The sequence below is a fragment of the Amblyomma maculatum genome, chromosome 7, assembly GCF_055883805.1.
Source record: "Amblyomma maculatum isolate TAMU_Amacu chromosome 7, ASM5588380v1, whole genome shotgun sequence".
NCBI classification, from domain to species: domain Eukaryota; kingdom Metazoa; phylum Arthropoda; class Arachnida; order Ixodida; family Ixodidae; genus Amblyomma; species Amblyomma maculatum.
The window spans coordinates 25,955,127-25,969,691 of record NC_139350.1 but is presented as its reverse complement, the minus strand read 5'-3'; the positions used below and the strand labels follow the sequence as shown (position 1 = coordinate 25,969,691).

Below are 14,565 nucleotides of genomic sequence, written 5' to 3'. Positions count from 1 at the left end.
TAATGATGCCTAAAAACAATTCATATGCCTTGTTAGGGTTTGTTTCGTGAAGAGTACTAGTCCAGTCGACATTTTCTAGTGTTACTCTGGAGTAATTAGCTGAAAGTGGTCTTTTGAATTATGAGGCTTAATTTTAGTGTTTTTAACACAGAGCAAAACAGGTAAGTGGTCACTGATATCATAAGTAATGATGCTAGATGTAAGACAGTGAGCTTCAAAATTTGTTATGAAAACATAAAGACGAGTAAGAAGCTGCGATGCGTGTTGGTGAATTAATTACATTGGAGAGACCGTGCATCTTCAAAAGAACGTGTAGATTTTTAGTATGCGTATCCGAGACTAATAAATTAATGTTTATATCACCACCGAACACCAACTTTAAACAGTTGTCATTAATGTACGAAAATAATGATTCAAGAAAATGAAGGAAATTGGTAATGCAGCCATGAGGGGGACGATAACACGCAACAAAAATCTTGTTGCCGAGACAAATGGACAGAATTTCAAAATCGCTTGTGGATGTAATGAACATAGGTAGCAACTCTGGCTGAAATGTTTTCTTAAGCAAAACGCTAACACCGCCTCCTCGGCCAGTCACGCGGTTTAAAAAAAATGTTTGATAACTATCTAACCGAGGAATATCTATTTCACTGGTGCACCATGTTTCAGAGATCATAGTGATATCAAAAGATTCATTTCAGGACTGAAGTAAAATTTATAACTCTAATTCCTTGTTTCTGATTGACTGAGCGTTAAAATGAAGACACTTCAAGCTCTTTGCAAACCTTGACCCGATACGGCTTTTAAATTCGCCAGGATGAACGTATTGGGTAAAAATGCTAGGGTCAATGCCAGTCATGTAATATAAATGTAGCCCTAAGTGAGAAGTTCGAGGTCACATGCTTTGCTTATGTGAATTGCTGAGATGCCATCAGACTTTCTTAGCAATACTTTTCCGTTCGAGTGCCACACATACTTGTGATTGTGTGCCTTTGCCCACTCTTTTACTTCTTTCAACAGTTCTCGATTTCTTTTAGTCAAGTTTTCCAGCAGGTGCAATCCATTGCCCGCATCGGCCACTTTCCTCCTATTTTGCCACCACGTGTCCCTGACGCTTTGCTTAGTGAACCGGCAAATAACGCCAGGAATCTTATCACGCCTCGCTGGCAATCGATGAACTGCCTCTACGTCTTCATTAGTGAGCGGTGGCAGCTGGATTTTTTGGGCGATAGTGTTAAGTTCTGTCAAAAGGTCTTCATTATCTCTTTCTCGAATGCCATGGAATTCCAAGTTTGCTCGCCGATGTCGCCATTTCAGTTGGTCGATCTGGTCTTCTAGGCACTCAGTGTTTTTCTCCTGCGCCTCAAGTTTGTCTACTCTGCTCTTTATTTCCTTTATGTCACGTTCATTTTGTTCTACGCGCTGCAGTAAGTTGGATATCTGGTTAGACATGAACTGTACGGCATCCTCGATGCCATCGACAGTTTCTTTCAGCGGCATTAGGATGTCAAGTTTTTGATTGATTGTCTGAAGCATGAGCCATGTATCACGCTGTTCTTGTTCAGCATTACCTTCGGATTTCTCAGGTCGTTGTGACCGCACTTTCGATCCTCTATACTGCTGGCATCTCCAAGCTTTGCGATATACGTCGCCTTTTGATTTTAACGTAGTCTCAGAGACGCCGGCGCATTTACCCATATGGTATATAGTGTGACCAACAGTGCAGCATACACCATCATTTGACTCTGACACATTCTCATTACATTCAGGGCACTCAGAAATTTTAGACATGGCAAATGTTTTGGCAGCAGCAGCAGCAGTATAACAAAATTTAACTAAGACACATAATGACAAAGCCACCAACCTGCAATCGTATGCGGAAACGAATTAGTTGTGGGTTCTTGTGGCCACTGCTGCCGCCAAAGTGTCGCGCTTAATGCCTTGAGGTGATCTTATATTCGCTGCAGATAGCGACAGAGGCTCCACCATGGTAGATGGGCGTAGTCCTGTGCAGATGAAGGGGCAACTTCAGCGATGCCGAACAGGAAAGGAAGACGCTGTAGTTCTGCGTAGTCCTGCGCACGTGGGGACGTCGCTCGCTTGTATGACAGCAGTAAATCTGCAATCGTATGCGGAAACGAATTAGTTGTGGGTTCTTGTGGCCACTTCTGCTGCCAAAGTGTCGCGCTTGATGCCTTGAGGTGATCCTATATTCGCTGCAGACAGAGACAGAGGCTCCACCACGGTAGAGGGGCGTAGTCCTGTGCAGATGAAGGGGCAACTTCTGCGATGCCGAACAGGAAAGGAAGACGCTGTAGTTCTGCGTAGTCCTGCACACGTGGGGACGTCTCTCGCTTGTATGGCAGCAGTAAATCTGCAATCGTATGCGGAAACGAATTAGTTGTGGGTTCTTGTGGCCAATGCTGCTGCCAAAGTGTCAGCACCCCGACTCAAGATCATTTGAACTTGGTGAGGCGAAATCAAGTTGCACCCTGTAAAAAAGCTTACGTACGCTCTAAAATTTCGGAATTTCTGTGCTGTCAAATCTGACATGCATGCCAATCCTTATTTCAGTCGTGATACGCCTGTTTGAAGAGAACTCAGGAGCCTATAAGAGCAAGATTTGAAGACATCAGTAGAGTGCTGAAGTCTACAAATGAGACTATATGTCTCGCCATAGCTAGAAAAACATTTGTCACACCTGAGAAGTGTTTCATTTTTGTTTCACGGTATCCCTTTTGAACCTCTAAACAAATATATACACTGCTTCGTCTTTTCGTTAAGAGCAGATCATGGTCTCATCACCTTTTGGAATCATACAAGTTTCCCACTCGAACCTTAAAGCATCTGCAGATAGCTGCAAGACCTGTAAGGGGCCTTGTCCAATAATATAGAGCAGCCAAAACACTCGCTATGCGGTTGCGCACGTACAGGGCGACACGGCCGGCACCACTGCTAAGCTGGTGGCTCAGCTGTCCCGCATGCTGAGTTCATTATTTTCGATCACTCCATTGGTATGTAATTGCTTTTTGGTCGGTCCTGTGCGAACGTGACAATCTCTCGATCCGTTGACATAAAGCCAGAAGCATAGCCTTCGAGAAATGTGCAATGCACCATCTCCGTAGCAGTCACACGTAAGCGCTATGCTGTCGCTTTTATGTGTACACGCCTTCTGGTCTTGTGCAAAAGAATTCGTATTGGTGTCCGTGTCTGTGGAACCCAACTAATGCTGCCACGTCACACCCTTAGAGCCGGAGGTTTAAGTGTCCACCACTGCTTTATATTGTGCAACATCTGACGTGCTCTCATTGGCAGCCTCCTTTGTGCTTTGGAGAAGGAGTGATATTTGAACTATTTTCTGACGAGAAAGCAGACGTTCTCAGCTACCGCGTACAGTAGTGACATGCAGCACCATGCATACAGGGCAGGAAGAAAGGAAAGGGAGGAAAGACAAAACACTTAGGGCCAAATTTTAGAAAGCGCCTTACCTCAGTGAAGATGCCTCAAGAGTGGTGCGCGCTGCTTCGGTTCATGTTTAAATACACCCTAAATAAAGAGCGTTTAGAGAATTGCGTTTTAAAGTTCACCGAAAAAGGGCGCGTTGCTCTTAAGGCATCCTCACTAAGTAAGGACACTTCTAAATTTTGGTCTTTGTTTTCTTTCGTCCTTCTCGCTGCTCATCTGCCAGAATAATTGGGGAGGTTAAGCATGGCTTGAACCTAGTGATAGAGCGAAAGCTGTGTGTTGAAGCATACCCTCCGTAACACCACCTTTTCAATCCACAATTTTTTCATTTTTTTCTTAATAATAACAATATAATAATTGGTTAACAAGAAAGGAAAAGCGCAGTATCTGTCACACGTGTAGACACATGAACCGCGCCATAAAGCAAGGGAGGAAGGTGGGAGTGAAACCGGAAAGAGAAAAGGGTGCCATGGTGGAGGGCCCCGAAGTAATTTAGACCACCTGGGATCTTGAACGTGCACTGACCGCACTGCGCACGGCCGCCTCTTCATTTGGCTTTCATCGCAACGCAGCCGTCAGCGATAGATGTCCGAAGACATCTACGCACTGTGCGGACAACTGCCCGTGAAGGAAGGATTAAAATGTTTAAGTGCTGCCGGGCACAGCAGAGTGTTGGTGTAGAGACGGAGCAGAAGCCGCTCCTCCGTCTTAGACCTTTACCCAGGCGAGGGTAATGGCTATGGCAAGATTGATAATAAAGAACAATGCCTTTAAAAGAAAACGGGGGTTCGAATTCGAGATCTTGATCTAGGGGGCCGAGATGGCAAGCCCGGAAGGAAAGCGCGCGGGTGGCGTGGTGGCGTGGGCTTTTCCATCCAACCAAGCTATTCCTCCTCACCCCACCCCTTTTCGGGAGGACTGGGAGGCAACCTTGCTCAGCTGCTATGACCTGCAGGCCCAAAAGGCCTTGTTCGAGCGTGCCTGTGGGCAGCGGCCGACACAACTGGGGTCCCGTACTCAGGACCCCACCTGGTGTTTGTAAGGGCCGGATCTTTAGAGATCCGGCTCATGCATACCTCCACCCCGTTTGAATCATAAACGTTTTTCTCCACCGGGTATCCGGCACAGTAGTCAGGCACCTTACCCAGACAACATGCCAGCTCCCTGGGTGTCTCGTTAGTCCCTTCCTCCCACATCCTAATAAGGTAACCACAGTTTGTCCCCGCGAGCTCTCTTCTGGGATATGTTCGAATCTCAAAAAGATCTCTGTGGGATGGCACGTCTACGTCTCCTTTATAGGACCATGCTAAATACATTCGGGGACAGTTGTATGGGATCATGCGCCATGTCGCACGAAAGCGAATCAACGAGAGCCGCACAGTTTCGCAATTGGTGTCAGAAACAAGACATATTGTGTCATTGTAGCTAGGAACAGTTGTCGCTGTACCTGCTACGATATTCAAGTTACCTAAAATTTCGGTTGCGCTTCCCCATCATATTCTATGTTTGGAGGTTGCAACTGATTGTGGCGGTTTTTTCAGAGCACATAAACAGCAAATGTAAGCTCATAATTGCATTGCTGAAGCATACAAATTGGCTACAATGGAAAAAATATATATAAAAGGTGAAGCAGTTTGCCGTATTACATGCAGCCTACCACGATAGGAGGGGTAAGATCTAATATGAATCACATGTTTGTAGCTAAGCTATGCCAAGATATACGTAGCGAGAGGTACATTTGCTTGGCTGAGCTTGTTGTGATCATGTATTTTTAGCAATTAGAGACATTGGGTATAGTCATCTTTTATTGATTTTGATTGATAGAGAGGAAGACTGCCCGATGAGCTTTGAAGTAGCATGCAGCGGGCTCAATTTTGTCTATAGAGTATTTTGATTTGACAGTCTCCAAACGCAGTCTCGTATATTGCATTACTACTCACCGCTGTCAAGTCCATTTGGTGCCGCAGTCTCGCTTACACTATACGTCACATGCAAGGCCAAATGGGTTGCTTGTGGCAATCGAACGCGCTCGTGGCACTGGAACTTTCACTCAGCTTGATGACGTGGTCAGTGATGCGACGGCCCTTCACGTTCTCTTCTTCGCAAGTCTCCATCTCTTCGCTCCGGTCTTCTAGTAGAACCAGGGCATGCCGCTGTTTCCGCTCCGCGTCCTGGCGTCTGCGCTTGGTGATACACTCTTCTGTTTGCTCTGGCGTTTCCGCATCTCTTTTGGCCTTGCACCGCTCGTTCTTTCTTGCCTCGACGACTAACTGCCAGGCAGCAACCTTGGGGTTTTTCCTTCTTTTATGCCGCGCAGTGTAGGCCCTACTCTCTTCGTTTTCTATGACAGTGGTTACGCCCGTTACGTCCCTCCCGCTTTACAGACCAACACAGTGTTTTTAAAGGGCGCGCTCGCGGTGCCGCAGCCGACTGGGGGTAAAAAGTAGGGTTAGCGAACATAGGAATACATAGAATCGAAAGATTTCAAAGCATTTTTCTCATTTCACGGGGCACCTATGATGTCGTTATTCGGTGCAGAGTAACCGTAAACATCCCAGCACAGATCGCGAAAGTATGAAAACTCATTACCAAGGCGAAGTGTTTTTTTAAAACACCACAAAACGTATGGGGTTGCGAGCTGGGAGAGCGACCCTTAGAAACACATGTAAGCACAAGTTACCGTAACATTTTTCTCGTTTCGCAGAAAACCATAAGTAGTGGCGGGTCGTTAAACATTGGTGCGTTGCAGAAGTGTGTGACAAAGTATGCTCCATCACTGCGGAGGCAATGTGGTTCTAAAACTCCCTAAAGAATATATGTTATGAATCCGAACACCCCAAAAGGCTTGCAGCGAATCGCGCAGTTTTAGTCCGACATGCTGCCGCATGGGGTAAATTAGCTTGATAATACTGTCGCTCAAGTGATACATCCTAGGGAGAATTACATTTAAAAAGCAGTTGTCAAACGCCGTACGATAACATGGAGTGAAAGAGAATCGCGCATTGCAGCAGACGACGGCGCAGGTGGCGATACCCACCGCGGGTGCCTCCAGCTCCGGATCATCTACTATCAACGACGCCGGTGGTGAATGGTCGTCTGCAACAGTACGTGTTCAGTTTATCATGCTGTGAACAGTGCCGCTAATCGTCAGACTTGCAGAACGTGCAAGGGAATGTAGTGTGCGCTGCAGCAATGTCGGACTATGTGAAAAGCTTGACGGAATCGGATCAAAAGCGCCCCAAGCAACACACCAGCATTGGCCCAACAATGGTTCATCACTGGAAAAGAATGGCATTAATATTAGATTGATATTGGCATTTGGGCATTTTACTACATTCTCCATTCTTGGCCCATCTTTCGTTCCAAGACTGGTCCAGTGTTCAACCAAGCTGGAGCCACCAATGTAGGCATAATATTAGACTTTTCATTCATGCACCATGATTCTTGCCAATACTGTCCAGCATTATACCATCATGCTATTACCCATATTTGTTTAATACCAGCTATTCCATTGATGACCCATTGTCAATGCCAATATCAAACCAATGGTTAGCCATCGCAGGTGCACTGGCTACTCCATTCATGCGCATATTGTCGACACCAATATTCATCCAATGGTTCATGGGTACACCGGCTACTCCATTCATGTACCATTGATGATGCCAAGATTACACATTTTGTAGCACTGCCTGTGCAGGCCATAAAATGCAGCCTTTTCCATTCAAGGCATATTCGTGAAAGCATGTCGAACTTGCTGGGACAATAATGGCCTTCCAAATAGGAGTGGCCATAATAATGCAAATTGCCGCTCATGAGAAATCAGTAGATATTCTCAAAACAAGGGCAGGGTTCACAAAAAGATAATATTTATTGCAATTGTTACTAGACGGCTGCTGTTACTAGCCAGCGCTGAGGGTACACACAGCCGCAGCTGGCGGGGCAGTGGCAGGCAGAGCGGCAGCAGGGGCGTGCAGGGCAGTGGCAGGGTTCGGCAGGGCAGGGCGGGCTCTCGGGAAGTGGAAGGGGCCAGGGAGCTGGAGGGCACACTCATAGGCATAGTGAGGGGGCCGACCCTGCAATTGCATTCACAGGTGGCATGCTTGGTACGCCAGTGGAGGTTTCAGCATAACGCCTTTGTCCTCCACCCCCTCTGTCACAGGAACCACGCAGCCACCTGCGAACAAATGCGTGTGCCTTCAAAGCGTCCCCCCACCTTTTTCGCAAATGGCACCTGCACAAAAACAATGAGGAAACAAAATTTACAACACTATTACGATGCATATGAAATCGCGAGCATTATTTTAGGAAGATGTAGAAAATTCCAGGATTCATGTACCGAAATTCATGGCCAATGAGAAAGACTATACTGACGAGTTCCAGATTAGTTTCAGTTGCCTTGGGTTTGTTAGGATGAAAGACGCACATACATTGCATACCATGTGCCATGTTGCATTTTGATCGCCTCCATATCAATACGGCTGAGACAGCCAGTGTTTCATCCCACACTAGTAATCAGTGCTTGATTGTCGACTGTCTCCGCATATGACTGGCGCGATAGTTTTTTGCCGCTCCTACGCTTTCTACAACGTGCAAACAGTTTATACTAAATATTGTTACCAAGAGAATGTTCGGCGACCATTTGCATTTTTTTGAAATGGCTAGATGTAATATGCACAAGCGATTTAAGCTCACGACTGCTTCTCTGGCCGCTGATTAGCTGATATACTCTTTCGGCTGATTTTGTAGGTAGCTCACTTAAATGGGTGAATGTCGCTTTCCACACACGCCGAAATCACTAGCTCTGTCTGCATACTTGTTACGCATAAGCGTTTATTTACAGCTCTTGAGTGCTGAAGTGTGAACACTGAAATCTAGCAACTCGATCGTTACAATCTATAATAATTCTGCTGAAGTCCACAAAACACACTGCAGCTATTCAAGTCAATGCTTATCGCTCCGCTGGCAGTTTCGAGGATGGCTGCAACCGGGTGCGTACGCTCGAACAATATTCGATCGTTGCGTCATCGCTAGCCAGAAAATACCTATAGCTGTCACACGGCAGTCCCAAGCGGCAAGCGCATAGTCGGCCCGCGCTCGGCCCTTGCCAAGATGACTGACTAAAACTCATCGGGCCGACCTAGTCCAACCACCTCAGCCCGAAGTTGGGAATTGACAATGACCTAAGAACGGCCAATTATCGGCAATCGACCTCGGGCCGACTTTATCAGCCTACTGCCGCGCTAGGGTCATGCATGGGCCATGGCTTACCCATACATGGCCCAACCACTTCGGCGGTACACGCTAGCCGGTGGTTTATCCAGGTATGATTAGGAGTCTACTCATCCATGGCCTATGGTTTACCCATTAAAACGTCTGCAGTTCGATTGTGCATGGACGTTAGCGCTGCGGCAGTATTTTGAGATGCGCATATTCTCCTCCAAGCGGGCTCTAACGTTTTGGCATCAGCAATGGTGTTCTCCGGACAGGTGAAAAGCAGCCCATACGTATGCAGCTCAAAAAAGCCTGCGCATCGACAAATGTAGTTTTAAACAGCACTTTTTATTTCTTCTTAAATATTCAAAAGAGGCTCAAAACCCTCCTAATAAAAAAGTGGCACTTACAGCTTACTAAGGTTGTGAGCCTTCACAGCAATTTATTCCGACTTTCAGCTTCTAGGCTGAGTTGAAGATGTCACGTTTTCCTGCTGGTTGTGCCCGCCGTCCCATTACTTCACTGTTATGAGCCAGCACTTCATGGCTGCCGCGGTCTTCCTGGAGAGGACGTCAACCAGGTACACGCTGCCTCTCCTCAGGCATCCTAGAATATATACGAAAGAAAATATCAGCTTTCATTCCTTATTCATATGAATTTTCCAGCCTGTTAAAGTGATAAAAAGATGTCACTCAAGCAATTATAAGGACCTTCAGTGGGATCAGTGGTGATTTAGTCATCGCATGATAGCTGAAGTCAATTTAAATATGAGGTGCACCATTTTTACACATATACTGCTTGTCCAAGCAAATTTGATATAAGGGTTAAAAAAAACATTTCGGAGACAGGCAAAGGAAACCAGATACATATTGCTGCAAGCTACCTTGAGCACCACAGAAAAGGTTTTGTTTGGAATCCTTAATTGACATTATTTACCTAAATTACTGATTAATGACTTACATAGTAAATGGTGTTGCTACTTTGAAGAGTACCGGCACAAATCACGTTTGATTATTTGCGATAAAGAACCCTCAAGTCTGCATTTTGAACGCCAGATACAATACGAAACCACGAAAATACAAAAATCAGATTCCCGGGCAATACAATTGAGGACTTGGCTTGGCTCGACAGCCCTGTGTAGCGTTAGACCTACAAGTTGTCTATGGTTTCTTCGTCCGCGCCAGCACATTCGTCCAACAAGACTATTTGTATTTTACAGCTGAAAAATACTGCTCCACTCATTTATATCCTTACCGCTTTGCAGTCATTATCCGCATTGCAAAGTTCGGCGCGCTCATTGTAACTCGAGCCATCATGTGCGCCAAAGGGCCGACGCGAAGCAACCATCGCCAGCATAGCACCCTTACTCATGCATGGGGCTAGCCATCATAGCGGCAGGTTGTTTTGTACGCTCAAATCGTGTTGTGAGCAGCACAATTGAGGTGCGCGAATGGGCTGGTAACCTTTTCAGTATCTACATGACCCGGAATTTATCTGCAGCTGGAAAAAAAGGTACACATGAGGTTTATAACCGCAAATATTGAAGCAGAGGTTTCCGAACGTGCTCACCGACTCTGTAATCCTATTTATTGTCTAAAGTGAATATTTAGTACTTGAAGCGAATAACCTCACTTCCCTACGTACAAAATAAAAATTTTCTGCGCTGTCCTAAGTGGCTGCCAGCAATGCGCCACCTGTTTCCATCGTCTGTTTCTAATGCTTTATTTATAACCCTTGGCTCAAGATATGGGGCGCAGCAGGTGTAATGTACATTGAATAAAACCTGCAAGAGATCATATATATGGGTAGATTTGTAAGGTTTACAGATTTCACTTACAAATTCTACGGGAATCGCGTCACTGCGGCCTTTCTTTAAAATTGACACGTAATACCGCTATATTCGTTGCTAAAATAAAGTACTCAACGTATTAATTCAGCTTAGCAAGTGCAGCTGTAACAGAAAGTGAGGGCTGGCGACACCTAAGGTGTGCCTAGCTATCAAATTTTCTTAGATGGCACAACCGTTCGAAATATGGGATATTAAAAAAAGCCCTTGATATTGGCTTTCTCACAGCGTATTATGGGTGCCTTAGATAAGAAACATAATCGAGGTCCCATTGCCATCTTTCGTTTCCAATGAATTTCTTATATTTGGTGGGCGAATATCTAGACACAAAATAATTAATCTTAGTTTTTCAAGATACGCGTAGTTTCCTCGAAAAAAAAAAATGTATGGTATATCTCTAGAGGTAGAAAACGCTGTTTTTGCCATTTCAAAATGTTGCAAGTTTGGATACCATGATTTTGCATTGTACTATTTTTTACGCACTAAATATATGCAGGTTTTACATTTACAAACACTATTAGAAACCTGCTTTGTTTTTGCAGTTGAGTTATTAAAAAATCGCAAACTTTGCTTCAAGAGCGATGCGCTGCAAAAATATTCATTTTTAACCTTATGTGCTGGCATATGATGCATTAGGTTGGTTGCCCTAAATATGTTTTCACTTCCTGACGCATGTTCTTAATTCCAGGCAGTATTTGGAGCTCCAGACCACTAGGTGAGTTCTCCACAAAGCATCAAAATTGCTCAGAATTCGAAAACAGCACTAAAGGACACATTTGCTGCAATTAAAAAAAAGATCATCTTCGATTTTCATTCAAATCCCTCTCAAACATCTTCAGTACGTCAAAAATATCACGGACTAAAAAGTGTTGCGTTATACTGTTTAAAAATATAATATTAAATATTAAACCGAGTGCTTGTGCTGATAATGGCCAAATTCAGCCTGAATTCTTGCAAGATCCAGTAATATCTTGGCACAGAAACTATTTCTCTACATTATCTAGGTTCCCATTCTTTATTTCTGAAAAAATTTGAAGCTCTAGATGTGTGTGTGTTTCTGCATATTATTTTGAAATTGGACAAAAGTAAGAAAATTGTAAAATAAGGAAAACTGATTAGAATTGAAGAAACGGCCGCAACATCAATTTTTATCAAAATCTGTGAAAACAATGCAAAGTACATTGTTAATATGAGTCAGTAAATATATTGAATTCTGCAAAATGTAATATTAGAAATATAAAAATGCCTGTTTTTGTTCTATAGATGTGCTTATATGGCTCCCCCTTATGGAGTAGGCATCAAAACGTCAATTTAGTATTTGCTGAATTTAGTTACATGTTACCTCAAGTAAAATTTAAAACCTTGTCAGCGCTTATACACCCTTTTTCTGCTTCTGGGCAAATACTTAATATAGCTTAAAATGGTATTAATTCACTATTTCTGTCAATTTCATGGCAGAACGCAAGTGAAGGTTGAACTTTTTCTCTGTCCTGCATTCTTTTTTATTGCTAGGTGCAATAGTATTCAATCTAGTTTATTAATATATTATTCCATTTCTCAGCTTTGACCACAACTAACAATACTATATTTTTGAAGATGATTTTTCAATGTGTAATTTTTATAATTACAATCATAAGCAAATCGCTTTCCAGCATAATAATTTTGGTGGCGTTACAGAGAACACACATAGCAGCTTAGAGCTCCAAATTCTGCCTTAAATTAACAATATGACCTGCGTAATAAACAGAGAATGTTTTAGTGCAAACAACGCAACGCATCACGCCAGTATGTAAGGTTGAACATTAACATTTTTGTAGCGCGTTGTTCTTGAAGCAAAGTTTGCGATTTTTTACTAAATCAACTGCATCAATGAAACACACTTTTAATACTTCTTATACAAGTAAACGTTACGCAAATGCGGTGAGTAAAAAACAATGGATCACAAAATTTTACGCAACCAGCCGGCCTCCAAACGTGCAACTTTTTGAAACGACAAAAATGGCGTTTTGCAGCTTTAGTGATAGGCGTTTTTTTTTTTTCGAGAATACTAAGCCGCGTCTTGCAAACCTAAGGGTCATTCCTTTGTGTCGAGACATTAACCCACGACATATGAAAATTTAATTGAAAAACAAAAATGTTCATGGCACCACGATTACTGTTCCTGTCCGAAGACATCCATATTTGTTTTCATTTCGTCTCTTCAAACAGGCTGGATTTGCCAATGCGGTAAATATAAATATCATCGCATATATTAAAGATTTTCGCGCTATACGTTATACCTAAAGCCACCTATATTGTCACAACTGTCATCCGTTATTTGTAGCTGAAACAACATCACAAAAGGAATTCGATTACAAATTGTTCGCTAGTTAAATAGACGTACGAGATGACACACGTATACTTTGTAGAATACAATTTAGGAAAGAGCAGATACAAAATACAGGCGAATAACGCTATGATATGGAGCATATGTATTACTCCGGTTAACAGTAAAAAATTCAACATTTAACATACTAATATATTCGACAATCTATTGCATGTTCACATAGGAACACAATTAATGAGCTCATCCACGCATCTAATGTCTATGGGCATTAGATGTGTGGATGACTTCGTTTTATTCCAATTCGTGCGTCACTGAAAATAACTGAACGAGAAAAAATTTAATGTCTACACAATTTTCAGTGAGTATAGCACAAAATATACCAAGGTGCTTCATATATGTCACATCACCTAGCAAGTGAAATGGGATAACAGAAGTAATCAGACTCTAACCCTGATCAGCATTTCGCTTTTGCGCCATCTTTGTAAGTTTTTAGGCAGGCTTTTCCACTGATCATCCTCTTCTTTATACCCCTGCCACCCACAGGACACAAATCTTCTGGGGGTACCGAACTGTTGGTTTTCGCACCAGTGATACAACTTAATCGATCCATTTTTCTACGTAGAAAACACTCCCGATGCGCATCTAAAAAAAAAAATGAAAGCATGTATGTTTAGGCGAAATCATTCACCGGTGATTTAATAATATGATTTGAAGAATAAAATCAAAGGATCACGCTCGAAGTAACAAAAAAGTGGTGGAGAGATAGGAATTGAAGCAACGAACGGCGGTTGCTTACTGAACAAAGCCTATAGCAAAAGGTCCTGCGTCTATAAGAATAGGCAATAAAATTAAGGCACGTTTAAAGGTGCATGCAGCAGTTAAAGTGATGCAGTGTTACCTTTCTTTTTCACTGCAGTGATTGGTATAAATGTTACAGCAATTGCTAGGCATCTCAGGTAACCCCATTGAAAACCTCATCCAAGGTACCGAGCAGCAGTGGCGTGTTATTTGCAGCTGTTAACGGAAAGACAGGCTATCCTATGAGTGCATGCGCATTTCCTCCTTTTTCTACCTTGAATAAAAGCGACTGAACAGTGAGTGTTGTAAGAGGTGCAGCGTCCCTAGGAATGGGGAACAAAATTAAGTTTTAGTAAACAGAGGTACAAAAAGGAGCAAATATGCCTGCAATAATAGCATGATGGCCTACCTTTTGATCAACAGCTGTAAACAACCTGTCACTGCAAGTCGGTTCTTTAGATAGGCTTATCAATGCCAGAGCTTAAAGCTAAGAGCAATATGAGTAATATTTATTGCGGTCACGGCCGTAAACAATTCTAGCGGAACACTCCATTACTGTAACTATTCAACCGTCCATTTATACATATCGTTCATTAAAGAACCATGCGCATCATATTAAGTTGCTCTTTTCTACTCCCAAATGCTTTCCTATAGAATTAGAATACGTGGATCGCTGCTTCGGTTTCAACATTTTTGCACGATGGCTATGGCGTGCACTTCATGCATACGGTACGGTACGTGAGGTACAAACAGCTGTAATTGCCGAACAGGCGGACCTGATGTCCTGTCCCATCTCGCCTGAAAGTGCGCGCCGTGATCGAGCGCTTCGCGAGCAATATATTTCGGACAATATGGTCACCTCATACCGGCCGTCAATGTTTTGTACAATGTGTCCCGCGTGCACATTGTTTACTTTGCA

General features: G+C 43.4%; 1 protein-coding gene across 1 annotated transcript; it reads right to left on the bottom strand.

Annotated features, from left to right (window-relative positions):
* Positions 1-876: 876 nt before the first annotated feature.
* LOC146182842 (uncharacterized) lies at positions 877-1,500 on the bottom strand. Its single transcript, XM_084608286.1, has one exon. It carries the CDS (start codon positions 1,498-1,500, stop codon positions 877-879), a length of 624 nt encoding a protein of 207 aa, XP_084464412.1.
* Positions 1,501-14,565: the final 13,065 nt, after the last annotated feature.

Coding starts and splice junctions, on each gene's coding strand:
- LOC146182842 (XM_084608286.1), bottom strand. CDS start 1,500: ATGCCGCTGAAAGAAACTGTCGATGGCATCGAGGATGCCGTACAGTTC.